This window comes from Notothenia coriiceps, unplaced genomic scaffold (genome assembly GCF_000735185.1).
Source record: "Notothenia coriiceps isolate Sejong01 unplaced genomic scaffold, NC01 NC01_scaffold00037939, whole genome shotgun sequence".
Classification (NCBI taxonomy): domain Eukaryota; kingdom Metazoa; phylum Chordata; class Actinopteri; order Perciformes; family Nototheniidae; genus Notothenia; species Notothenia coriiceps.
The window spans coordinates 538,408-552,361 of NW_011370640.1; the positions used below are offsets into that span (position 1 = coordinate 538,408).

General features: G+C 41.5%; 2 protein-coding genes across 2 annotated transcripts in view; one reads left to right on the forward strand and one right to left on the reverse strand.

Moving 5' to 3' along the window:
• Positions 1–8,479, forward strand: part of tada1 (transcriptional adaptor 1) — a 19,361-nt gene extending 10,882 nt beyond the window's left edge. Inside the window, exon 6 of the mRNA XM_010797457.1 lies at positions 6,452–8,479. Coding sequence (XP_010795759.1) covers positions 6,452–6,616 — 165 coding nt within the window. The 3' untranslated portion in view covers positions 6,617–8,479. The remainder of the gene's footprint in view (positions 1–6,451) is intronic.
• A 327-nt stretch (positions 8,480–8,806) lies between these two features.
• Positions 8,807–10,829, reverse strand: LOC104967900 (transcription factor AP-1-like). The gene has a single exon (XM_010797438.1). It carries the CDS (start codon positions 10,462–10,464, stop codon positions 9,514–9,516), a length of 951 nt encoding a protein of 316 aa, XP_010795740.1. The 5' UTR covers positions 10,465–10,829; the 3' UTR covers positions 8,807–9,513.
• Between the last annotated feature and the right edge of the window lie 3,125 nt (positions 10,830–13,954).

Sequence of the window (13,954 nt, forward strand, 5' to 3'; positions counted from 1 at the left end):
AAATGACAAAACAAGAATACAGTTTGAAAGGGGAGTGCTTTGTAAAATATCCATAAAGAAAGATCAGTTTACAGTTCTGTTTCATATGGGTGTTGAGAGATGTATTCATGGATCTCTTAATTTTGCTCTCCAAGTGCACCAGATTGATGCTTTTAACTTCAACATTCAAAAAAATAAATCTTCCCGGGGGAGCATGCCCCCGGACCCCCCGAGAGGAGGTGAGGACTCCCCTAGATGATATTAGGTCCACGGTGTTTACATGCTTATTTATACAATATGTGTGCTTATGCTAACATCATAAGACAAAAGTTGGTTCCGTGTTGAGTGAAGTGAGAACGCGCTAGAGTGAGGGGGGCCCCCAAGCCAAAGCTTGCTTAGGGCCCCCAAAAGTCTAGGGCCGGCCCTGGAAGGAACAGTTAGCAGTAGAAGTCGCATGAAGATTTTTCAAGTCTGAAGAGTTTCTCGATTGACTTCATGTTAAAAATGTGATTATGGGATATATCTCTGGAATTATGAAAGTTATGAATGAGAAAGTAATAGCCATCGATTCCCGACGGAGCTGAATGTTTTGATGTTTGAACGGAGTTTCTGCGATGGGGAATGTGGGAGCAGAAGAGGTGCAAAATAACCCGGCGGAATAATAATAAAGAATTTTGTGCGTAGAAGAACAGATAGTTGGAATGCTGTATCAGCATTCCCACAAAATGATTCAGAAGCTGATGGTCTGCATCATCAACATTTGAATAATATAAACACTCATCACAAATCAGATCTGACAACATCATGGCTGAGCGTTGGCTTAGAAGATGCGAGATTGAGATCACAAGGGGGCTGATCCATTTGTTCATGTAATTTGTATCTGCCTGCCTATTTACACCAGATCTTGACACTATAAATGCTAACTAGAGCTTATCAGTCTTTCTTTGGTGTCTATAGATTCCGGACCATGGCTTTGAGAGAGGGACTCAGGCTGCCTTAGGCAATGAAACAAGAGTGGCAGTAGGCATCAGGGTCGAGCTGAATAATTCAGCCCCTGGATCACAGTACATTTTCATATTCATATTTTTACTGGCACATTAATCTGAGCAATCCTTGCCTCCTCTGCCTTAATGCATCTTCCTCTTCAGACCCTATAAATATCCAAATCAACTAATGACTCCTCTTGAGGAATTAAAAAGGCATCATTAGCCAGCACCTGAAGGTTGGGTCTGATGTACTGTAAGGACTCTGTTGATGCTGATTAGAAAAACAGTCTCAAGGGTTGATCTGTATCACAGCAGAGTCATATGTAATGAGCAAACCTGTCGCACATTTAATGTACAGCATTTCCCTGTTCACTATTGTAAAAACATGAATAGTGTTACATTAAAAATGTATTAGGCTTCATCGTCTTGCATTATTATGTTGGCACACTATTTTACACAATGTACATTGGCTCCCAGACCATCCAATAGACTGTAGAGGCACACAGTAAAGAATGTATAATGTACATTGAATGTCTTTTTATAGGGGGGCAGCTTTAAGACTGAGAAACTCTATGCATTCCTTGTGACTGACATTTACATTACAAACATTGCAGCTCTGTACAAGTAGAAATACTGACAAAAAAAGTCCATTAATTAAACTGTATAACATTACTTAACAATTTGACTTACACAGTACTAGAGAAAAGTCATATTTTCTGTGTGTCATGTATTTTCAGCTCTGTTGATGCGGTCAGCAGGAAAACAACAAATAGTGTATTTTTATTTTAGAGGTAATGAATCCAGGCCAGAGCACAAATTAGCACAGCAAATCCAACAATTTGGACTGAAGAAAAATGGCAGTAATTCTCAAAAGCTTTCTTAAAAAATATCCCCCCTCCCAAGATAAACTACCTTAGAGTGCTCTCTTTAATAAGGCTCTTTCTTTGATGATTTAACTCTCCTTTGAGTAAGGTAGACCAAGAGAGGGATACATTTTATCTACTTTATTCTCTAGCACAGCTGAGACTTATAATGCTTGTGCAATGGGCAACAGGTGCGCAAAAACAAAGTACGGAGGGGGAGAGGGGGGAGAAGGAGGGGCACCGGGGAAGCAGCAGAGATGACCCACATTGGTGTGACTCGTTATGAATTTGCAATGATGCTGCCAGGCTTGTTAGCACGCGGCTGGTGAGCGAGGGGTGATGGGAGATGCACAGTCGGCTATCTCCGATAACCTCTCTGCAATTCTATTACACTTGTTTATAGCTCTTGGCAAACGGCACACCAAAGATACTTTAGCTTCCGAGAGAAGGGCAGGGTTAAAGGGGGACGACTACTTAGCATTTCACAAGGAGACGGAGAGGGCATCCTGAGCAAAGTGAGCATGCAGGGGAAGTGGGGAAAGAGCAGATTGAAAGATACAGATAAATCTGGGCCGACTGTTCAAGTACTGACGCATGGTAATAGGACCGAATAAAACAAAACAACTCTATGGGACAGACATGGGATTAAATGTTATTATGGATTATGTTTTTTTGTTCTAATCTTTCTGTGAATTTGAACCTGTATGTCCTATCCCCAGCGTAATTTGAGAGGATTTGTCAAAATCTCCCTGATCGGCATGAATATTGAGAACGTTTTTGAGTGATATTTCCTGATCCCATTTCAAGCACTGTGCCAGTTTGAGAGTTGCAAACTGTCACAGCTAATGTAAATGCAGAATTAGAATGAATGAATAATACTTTCAACTGTAAATTAACAACTCTTGTCTCACACACACATACATACTATTCCCTGAGGGTCTTTCTATGTCTGTGACTGTACAAGTAACGATGATTGTAAGCTAAACTCACAGCACTCCAACATGTTTGGTTTAGGTGCTTTGAATTGACATAATGAAGTTATTCAAATGAATACTGGTCCACAGGATTGAATAGGTGTTCCATATAATACATTATGATCATGTGTGTAAATTATATCAACTGCACATGCATTATGGTGAACAAATCCTCAATTGAACTTTCACTTTACCTCAGTAGTCAAGAATAGTGCCGACCCTGAACCAACAACAAAGCTGGCACAATGTAATTTTAAATTATATTGCTGAATTATTTATACATATAGGTTGTGTAACCTTATATTGGAGATGCTTTGAATGACCTGAAGCTTTGAAATTTCTCTGCCATCCTTTCCCTTTATCTTCCTGATCAAAGGCTGGATTATGCTTTGACATGATGTACATTTTTCTACCAACTTCCACAGCACAAGATGAAGCCATTTTCTACCGTCGTTATGGATTACAAATTTCATAGTAGTTCATGCAGAAATACAAATGAATCCATCCATGCAGCGTAGAAGGAGTGCCACTGCAAACAATATGAACATATATACAGTGATTACCAGTATGTATTCTAGTCCAAAAGCAAACTAGTCTTACATGACAAAGGTCCAGTGTAAACATGTCAGATAATTCTGTAAGACCGTGAATTTATCAAACTATGTAATCAAACAAAGAATCATTTCTGGTGATTTAGTGGCACCAATGCACATTTGCTTTCTCTGAGGGAGAAGCTGCTCTTTTTTACACAATTTGTACTTTTGTATTAAACAGAAGTCTGCAATACATAGACGACACAGACGGGTTGGGGGTGGATGTGGGGATGGACTGGCATGTTTGAGTTAATGTAACAGCAACATGGATTTCCAGTACAAAAATAAATAAATGAACATGTAATACATCAACCTGTGGCAGATATTGATGTGAGAAGGTTGATGCATTCAAGTTTCTCACTGCATATGGCTTTCTATCCTTAGGGGAGTGGGAGCATTTATAATGGGAGCTGCAGCATGTCTGGCCATGCTAAGATCATTTCTATTTCCACTATATCCTCACAGCAGGAGATAACCGCAGTGACCCACAATACGCAGGACCAAACCATGGTGTCGGCCTCACTCCGATGTGTTCGGCTCAATATGCATGTTTATGATGTTTAGTTGTTGTTGATGGGAGCTGAATACTTCATACTGCTTTTCCATTAAAACTGTTGTGATGGAAAACCACTGTGAGTGTTTAAAGCAGCTACAGGAATTGTCAGATTAATTAGTGAGGTTATGGGGATCAAGTACAATATATTTCTAACTAACCTCTCTATATTTGTATTTTGTTGGGTCAGGTTTTCTGTATGTGTGGGTGTTTCTCAATGTCGAGGACGCTTCCTTGGTAGCACATGTACCTCTGAGTCAGATGCTTCAGAACGAGATTTTAGGGGGTGTTACGAAACCGTGCCTGGTTAAAGGTTTAGAAACCACCTTTAACGGCGAAAGTAAATTCCGCCCCGGAGCGTATCCTGCGGTGGTGTACAATCGGACAAGGTGGTAAGAAGTAAAAGGCTCGATCCTTTCCTAANTCTTTACGTGACGTCATCAGCTCGCGCATCGCAGAATGTAAACAACACTGTATAGAGTGAACGTGTGGAGCTCACACGATAGAGAAAACACCAAGATGAAAAAATCTAATCCATCTCATTTACCGACGAACATTTCTACTAAAGACCGGGCAAAAAGTGGGGGGAAACTATTCTGCACCCCGTGCAACTGTGTGTTGGAGCATAAGAGAAAATCGACGGGGACGACCCACTTTGATTCATTCAAACATTCGAAAATGCTTTCTGCTGCTGCGGACAAGAAAGCCAAACAACCCACGTTCAGCGAGGCCTCAACCTCCAAAACCCTTTCGAGGGCTACAAGAAACGAAGTGAGTAGCCTACAAGATTGAAGCCGGTCAGATGACGAACGAGTAAATGAAAACGGAATGAGGCGGAGAAGTGTGTGTGTGTGTGTGTGTGTGTGTGTGTGTGTGTGTGTAAGATTAAAAAAGCCCAATTGCTTTTACAATAAATAAACATTGAATGTGTTTAATTGAATAGTAAAGGGGTTTAATGTTAGTGGCAGTTTGTGTGTGAGAGAGAATAAATAAGACAGCCCGATATTTAAAAAAATTTTATTCTTTTTCCCCGCATATTTAGCATATTTCGCAACTTTCCGCATATTTCGCAACTTCCTGCAATTTCACCGCATAAAATCACATAAAAACCCCGCAAGTTTAATCGCGTGATCAAGGATTTTAGCCCGCATAATAAAGGATTTTTGCCCGCGTTTTTCTGGAGGGTCTACCATTCCCCCTCCACACTCGTTGGTTTGGAACGGCACTTAATGTGGCGGACCCTCCGCGCAAACGGAGGGGTAGTGTGTAGGGGTAGGGGGTAGGGGGTGGTTTGGAATTGGGCCACTGTGTGTCTCCAGGCCTCACAATACCTGTTGAAGTGGTACTGAGGTGTCAAATCTTCTTGTGACATTCCTGTAAGGGACATATGCTCATGTATGATACTGGTCCTAGCATCTTTAACAGATTTAGCACTTAGTATTGAAACAACCAAAAGGAAACTTATCAAAGCATTTTTGATATTCAAATGAGCATATATTTTCAACCTATGGCCATAGCTCCATTATTAGTAAGCTCCTATTAGTAATTGCTCATTTTAAATGCTTTTAAAATAGCCTTTTATTATCAACCTCCTACTATAAATATTTGTTATCAGACTAAACCTTCATGTCAGGTTATAGTCCACCGTGTGTGAATGATGTCAGAGGAAGGCGGGACTACCAGTGATTGCTTCAGTGCAGGCCTGACTCATCTCGAACAAGCCTTCAGATTGTAGAGGAGGAGGCGGGGAGGAAGGGTTGGTTGAGAACAGAACAGCCAATTGCTAAATGTAATTGCAATAGCATGGTTTCAACCAGTAGAGGGCAGTTGCTTTACATATTTATGTAGAATTCTTTATATTAAAATGTAGACCTGAATACTTCAACAACACTACTAAATACCAATATACATAGTTTTAAAAATAGGTATGTGCTTTGGTTTTGAGAGATTATGGGTGTTTCTCAATGTCGAGGAGGCTTGCTCTGTAGCACATGTACCTCTGAGTCAGATGCTTCAGAAGCGAGGCAAGAATCCTTCCTAGCCTCGGAAAATGAAGAATGGTGGAACAGGCTAACATGTGTGCGTCATATGCGAGGCCCCGCCTTAAATGAAGCGCAATTTCCACCAAAGATTTGGAAATTGGTCCGTGCGCAAAGCATTGTGGGGATTTTAAGAGCGCGGAGTCTACACATGTGCAGCCTCGAAATTTCTCGCTACGAAGTACGCCGGCCTCGCTGAGACTGCCAAGGCACACNGTCCGTGCGCAAAGCATTGTGGAGATTTTAAGGTTGCGGCGTCTACACATGCGCAGCCTCGAAATTTTACGCCGGCCTCGGTAGAAATCCAAGTATCCTGGACATTGGAACAGTCCTTCGGCGGGACTCGATGACGTAGTATCCTTGAAATAGTGGCTCTGGAGCAGCTTTCCTCGACATTGAGAAACACCCTATGAGAGTTTTTTATTGGTCATTGGACATGCACTTAAATGTCCTTCTGAAACTCTTTTCTGATGCAGGTTCACCACGGTGTGATGCCCTCCCACACCATGTACGCCCTGAACATGGAGCGCATCCTGTCGCGGCTCTGGCACCCGAGCCACGAGGAACTAGAGCAGGACCACGTCCACCGGCAGCGCCTCGCCGCCAAGGAGGGCCTGCTGGTCTGCTGAGAGCCTCTGACAGGACTGTGTGTGAACTGTGGGTGTCATCAGGAACCAAACACATTGAATCCCATCATGGAAATGAATGGGAAACATTGTCATTTTTTGTACAATACCTGGAAAATCACATCCCTGTTGCACAAAGGGATGAAGCAAGATTCGAGCAAGATGAAACAAAACCTGTTGGACAGTGGACACAGATTTGGTCTAGCAAATTATTTTTCCTTTGTTCTTCCAGCCATATTGGCAGTTAACCATCATTTGAAACAGTTTTATAGTGAGAAACTGATTCTGTGGAAAATGTAGGATCTTCCATCGGCTACAAGCAGTGTTAATGACTTGGAGCACCACAACGTAGGCCTGTCACGATAAATACTTTGTTGGATGATATATTTTCCCGGAGATAATTCCAAAAACTGATGCAACTGAATAATTCATGCCACTGATATAATATTATAACATAATGCTTCCGAAAGCCAAAACATTTTTTAAATATATTCAGGCATCAGAAGGTGAACAAATATTTAAATATTATGAATAAATGAAAGAATATTAAACAAAAAACGCTCAACCACGTACTACGTCAAATAGGCCTAATGAGCAATTTCTGCGTTATTGAAAACAAACGTGCATGTAAACAATACCGGCAACATCAAAGCACTAGCAAAAATGATCAAACTAATTTCAGAATATCTTACGACAAGTCCATAACGGTAATATTATTGAGGTCTTAAACATATATTGTTTGTCTAATAATATGTCGACGATTACATAATTATCATGACAGGCCTACAAATACCGTTAGAATATGTCATTTCAAACAAACCACACTCAAGCTTTGTTTACATCAGGTAAAAACATAAAAAAATATATATGTACATTACACACAGCTGTTTCACTTGTTTTGGATGATTAGGCCTCATCTCAGGTTAAAGTGGGAGACAGCGCTTTGATGAGAGTAAGGTGAGGTCCCCTGACTCGATGCACCAATTGGAACGATGCAAATTTCAATTGTTCCGCCTTAACAGGTATGTCAATCAAGCGCTGTCAGCACAGGATTATTGGAGAGGTCTAATCGAGACATAAGTGAAAACACCTGGGTAGCTTCATTGTGGTTGTGTGGGGCTCTTAAAGGGGAATACTGCATAGATTTACATTTCCATATTTTTTTTTTTTTCTACAGCCAAGGAAAATGGTATTAATATTCATCAACATGAGCTACTTTCTCAAAGCCAGAAGGGTAAATCTCAAGCCTGGTGATGTCATCAGGTGGATGATGTCATCAAGGATACATTCTAGTCACTCCATAGGAAATGAATAGGAGACTGGTTTTCTGGACCCATTCAATGTTTATTTTATTTAAAAAATAGTTTAATTCTATCGTACTGTTCTCAGTTGTGAAACAGAAAATGTCCATTGGGTGCTCCTAATGTGTCTATAACATCTTCCACAATTCATTTTCCATGGAGCATGTTTACTAATATTTGTTGACTGTTAGATCAGAAGAATAACGGGTATGCATTTTGTAAATGGGTGTAGTTCCTCTTTAAAATGCCCCTTTTTGTCATAACACTCACCCCTCATGAATACACTTTTTTTTTTAAATGTCTTTAAAGTATTCCTAGAGCATTTACTGGTGTCTGGTTTAAAGGTCTGTGTGCATCCATCAGTGTTGGTCCACAATTTGTATGCAGATTAAGCTACATTTATTTTGTTATTTCAGTGCACTTGAAGATGTCTTATTGCCATGTTAGTGGGCAGCATCTAGTTCAGGTTGTATATACATTTGTACATCTTTATTTTCTACTAAAACCTTATTTTGTAACTCAACTACAGTGCAGAACATAAATAAATCTCATTTTTGTACAAGTAGTTTATAAATTGAGAATATTCCTTGCGTTAAAATACTTATTGTGTTCCTCGTACTACTAGAGCTTGTAAACAATTGTGCTTATGCTTAGGGTCCTCGGCAGCTGTAGTGGTAGGACGGTGAGTCACCCGTCCCAGTGCGCATTGTGAAGTCCTCTTGCCATATATGGCCTACTGCTGCTCACTTCCGACACCTCACCGTCCAATGAGCGGCCGAGTAGCTTCACCAGCCATTACACTGCACTGGTGACTCAATATCCCGTCCGCCCCAGTTCCTTCAATAACAAACACCTCTTGTAAATGCATTAACACACATTGAAGAGTAGATTATTCAGATAACACACATCACGCGTGTCCAACATTTTATTTCGTCCTATTTACATTTCTGAAGTGCTCAAAAGACAGCGTACAAATATTATTACAAAGTGTTATTTCGGGTCTAACATTAGTTACACCTATATCACAAAGTTGTATGAACATAAAGGTTAAGAAAGTAAGGCAGTTTTTCAGTCGACGCTACACACACCTATAAGAGTCCTTGCTAAAAGGTGTTTGACATGTTTTTGTTAGTGTTACTCTGTACATAATGTAGAGTCGCTGGTGGGATGCTCAGTGCTTGACTCGATAAGCTGCTACTTGAAAGGCGACAGTTCGTTCACATTGTCCATCTGCAGTTTGAACGAAAGACAGCCTCTGGGTGTCTGTGCATGGGACTTAAAACATTTTAAATGAGCTTAAAGTATTGCCACGTTACCTTGGCTTGACTGAATACAAATATCATTTAGTTTTGAGTGAACATTTTTAAAAAATGACAGAAATATCTAACAAGTCACATCAGAGTATAAGCTCTGTCCGTATTTGCTCTGTAGTAATTCATAATCGCACTGACCATTCACAAAAATTGTCAGTCTGTATAGTCTGCAGAAACTTAGTGGATTCAGCCTGAGTGGAAAATGTGTTGGAGAAATTAGCTGAGGCCACTCTAAGCTGCATTTGGTCCCCAAGAAATGTCCCTTGGATCTTTTCCCCTTGGCAGTCTAGTACGCTTGGAGCTGCTGCGTCAGAATAAGCTGGCAGCCGCTGTTGACGTGGTCCATGACCTTTTGCTTGAGCAGAGCCAGCTCGTCCCGGAGCACGTTAGCAGAGGAAACCAACTCTGTGTTTTGGTTCTTCAGGTTTTTCACCCTGTCCTCCAGCCGGGAGATTCTCTCCAGCTTCCTTTTCCGGCACTTGGACGCGGCCACCCTGTTCCTCATGCGCTTCCTCTCCGCTTTGATGCGCTCCTGGTTCTCCATGTTGATGGGGGAGAGCGGCGGGGTGTCGCCGGACATCTCGGGCACCGTCTGCGGCTCCTCTTTGAGTGCGGAGAGCCGCGCCGCCGCCCGGTGGTGGTGGTCCATGTGGTTGTGGGACGGGTAACTTAAAGGGGGGTGCCTCTCGCTGGAAGCAGGTGTAGACGCAGAGCCCACAGCCCGGCCGAAAGCCCCTAAGTTTGTGTACTCTGGTGGGTCGCTGCGCACCGTGCAGCTGTAGGGAACCCCGCCGCTCTCGGACGCAGCAGAGCCGGACACCATGCTGTTATTAGCGCCGGTCTGAGCGTCAGGGTGTCCAGCGGGGGGCTGCTGGTGGTAGTGGAGCTCAGCCAGTGCTCTCACAAACCCCTCCGCGAACCCCTCCTGCTCGTCAGTGATGTTCTTGGAACATACGAACTGAGTTGGGGTGGGAGTAGTGAGCCCGGTGCAAGACTGTATGATCAGTCTCTCCAGTTCAGGCGAGGCCAGCTTCAGTAAACCCACGTCCGGGGACGTCAGGATGTCCAGGGCCTTGGCGCTCAGCTGGGGCTTGAAGTTTTTCGGGTCGTTCAGGTTTAGCGTCATGGTCTGTTTCAGGGTTTTAGGGTTGAAGCCATACACCGTGGGCCCGTCATGGTGGGAGCTGGAGGCATTCACTGCTTCGTCGTAGAACGTCGCTTCCATTTTCCTTGACATAAAGTTTCTAAATGTAAACAACTGAAGGGAGGTCTATTCTCCTTTTTAAATAACAGTCGACTGTTCACATGTGTCCTGTGACTCCCTATCTCTCGACTGTCTTGTGATAGTGTCCGCCTATTGTTGAAGTTCAACTCACTTTGACAACTTCGTGTCCTGAGAAAACTTTCCTCTCGTGAGCCGCGCGCTCAACGACAAAAAGGGTTGTTCCCCCGCTCGAGCCTTCCGTGTTTTCACACCTGAAAATATCCGCTTTGATTGTTTCTCCTTCCCAATAAGCACAAACGGTCCTGAATAGGGATAATACTTTCTATCACTTCCAACGTGGAGACGAACTTTATCCACCTCTAAGCTGCAGCTCTACTGAAAATAACAATGATGTCATTTCTACGGCCTCTGATTGGCTGGAGACGGTAATGTGGGTGGGGTATGTCTAATGACATGCAGGTTGCTCTGACAACTAGCCATATCTCCGCCCCCCGCGGTGGCTTCTGGGATTAGGTAATGCAGTCGGTGGAGCAATGTACTCTGGGATTACGTAGTGCTTTTGAATATTTAGTTACCCGCTCAATTATTAGTTACCCAGCATCGTGAAGTGAGGGCTTTACCTTGAAAAACACACAGCAGAAAATCCATGTTCCTACATCATATGTTTCTGATAAGAAACGTCAAATTCTACAAATCATTAGATAAGAAAAAGGGTAAATTCCGTATCAAAGTCCATTGTCTATATAGGCTATAGCTAAATCTAGTTATGAATAAAAAATGAGTGCTGTTGGCTGTTAAAGTAGTTAGGGGTTAGGGATGGAAGAAAGAAAATTAGGTCACACCTGCAACAAGAGCTCTTTTGTTGTTTTAACAACGCATTTATTAAAATATATCCTTCCTATAAGCTTGGAGGACGATCTGTGTTAAGAAAGCACAATTTACTTTATTTGCCCAATTTTACATACTAGCCTATAAGAAATATGACAATCTTTTCCGTACCTCTCAATACACTAAACAAACGCACAGTAGCCTATACAGAAATATATATAAAATCAACTAAAATACACTCCATAACCTATATAAACTGAACTGCTCCTGTAAACTGTACTGTATTATATCATGTTGTAGTATAATTTACCACTGCAAGGAGATTGATTCATATTTATTTACAGGTCTAAATATTTAGCCAAATTCAATCAATCTTTATTTAGAATTTGAGGAAAAATGTAGGGAATGCAACATTTTCTATGTAGAGACCAGTGGCGTAGCTGTGGGTGGGCCCGGGTGGGCCTGGGCCCACCCACATGCACGTCTGGCCCAACCACAGCCAATCAGCGCTTCATAGCGCAGAGCCGGGAAGCCCAGAAGGAAGTGCCACAAACTGCAGTTCATCTAGTGGCCGACAGGGGATGGATGCAGAAAGGAGCAATTCCCATAGACCCCCATGTTAAAATGCCCAACTTTACAGCAGAAATAAACATGTTTCTAGCCTGGATCCAATAAAACTTATTCTGGATATAGTCAGATTCCACCTTCATGACAATGGAACAGGGAGTGCATTTTTTTACCGTGAGTTTTTATAGTAAGTAAAGTAACTTTTGCCGTGAGTGAATGAAAGTATTATTTCTTCTTGAAGTCTGCAGTTTAGCGTGTACACATTTGCTGAATATGAGTGTGTGCCCATGTGCGACTGTCAAGGATAAACAACCTGTGGCCGCCGATATATATATATGTCATATGTATTATTGCTACACAAACATTACATTGCAGTTGTAGTGTCGCCAACTCCGTTTCTAATATGCAAAAAGACAGCAAAATGCTTCTGATTATTTTTAGTATTTTAGATCTTTCCAGACGAGAGATCTCTCTCCCCCGTCTGTGTGCGAGGGGGCGGGGCGGTTTACACACACGCAGCTGCTACATGCAACACACACACACACACACGGAGGAGATGGCGGAGAGAACGCGCTCCGAGGTGTGGTTAAACTATAGCCGTGTCGATGTGGACAATGCTCGTTACCAAAAGTCAGTGCAATAAGAGTTTAGCATGTAAGGGCGGTAACACAAGCAATTTGTCAAAACATTTAGCTAAAGTGCACCACATTCAGACGGAGAAATGCACCGGGTTCGACTGTCTTTCTAGTAGCTCTGTAGCCACATCCACGAGTAACGTTTCCACGTCAGGTGTTATGTATGCTAGCAGCAACACACAGAGTTAACTACATTATACAAACATGGGTTTAATGGAGGTAACTTGTTTTGTTAAAGTTTCATAATTCTGTTTACAGTTCTGTCTTCAGATTATTTAATACGATTTGTTAAAACATTGTTGTTTCTTTTGATGTGAAATATTATGTATTTAATTTAAATAAAAGGCAATGTTAGTTTTGTTCACAATTTGTTTAGTAAGTTTACCTTATTATTTTTTTGAAAAGAACCGATAAAAGTACCGTTAAACTAAAAGGACCGGATCGATAAGCGCTATCGACAAAAGTTAAAACCTTAACGATACCCATCCCTGTCAGTTGTACACACATTCTGAGGCCGCTGTGCCTATGTTTTTATTTTCACTGCTAATTTATGCTTATGTTCTATTAGTGAATTAAAAAATCATTAATGAAGTTTCAGCTCAGACCCCACGCTTAGTCTCCCCCTGGCCCACCTGCATTTCTCCAGGCCCACCCACACAATAATTCCTGGCTACGCCACTGGTAGAGACAATAACAATTAACCAGGTGACAACACATTGAAAACAGAACACACATTAAACAGATAGCCTACATTCAATAGCGTAGTAGTTTGTGATCATGGTTTTAAAATGACCAAGATACAATCGTGTTAAGATTTTATGGTGTTGTAAATTGTGTAGCACAACAACTGAAAGCAATTTTTTCACATTAAAATAAGTATTCTAGAGGTAAGACCGATATAATACAGTCCACTATGATTACAAGTCACTATAAGGAGTCACTGCTTTAATTCAAGTGGAAAAAACATCATTACATCTAAAAGGTTAGAGTGAGTGAACAGCAAATATTGCAAAACTTGACCTAATGAGTTGGTGGTGGTTTATAATTTTGTCATGATTATTGTAACAACGAGTTATGTACATTTATGATTGCTTTTTAATATAATTTTAAAGTTGTAAAAGCTTTGAATGAATGGATCAATTCAACTCATTGCATTTGTTGTTTATTGAAAATATCATGATATTAGCTTTTAATTACAAAAAAACGCTTTTGTTTAAGGTCCATTTGATCTTTGCTATACTTATTAAAGCTGCATCATAGCCTTCCTGTGCAGAAAATATATATGAATAGTTATGTGGTTGAATCTCATAGGTTAACTAACGTGAAGCTGCACTAATGACTGAAGGTCTCTACAGCTGCAGTCCAGTCCGTCTGGCCTCCCCCATTGTATTATTCAACATGTTCTCCTCAAGCCAACTATAAATAAGTTAACAGCTCCAGACAGCCTGGGAGAACCAGAGCTGCCTGAGGTC

Coding starts and splice junctions, on each gene's coding strand:
- LOC104967900 (XM_010797438.1), bottom strand. CDS start 10,464: ATGTCAAGGAAAATGGAAGCGACGTTCTACGACGAAGCAGTGAATGCC.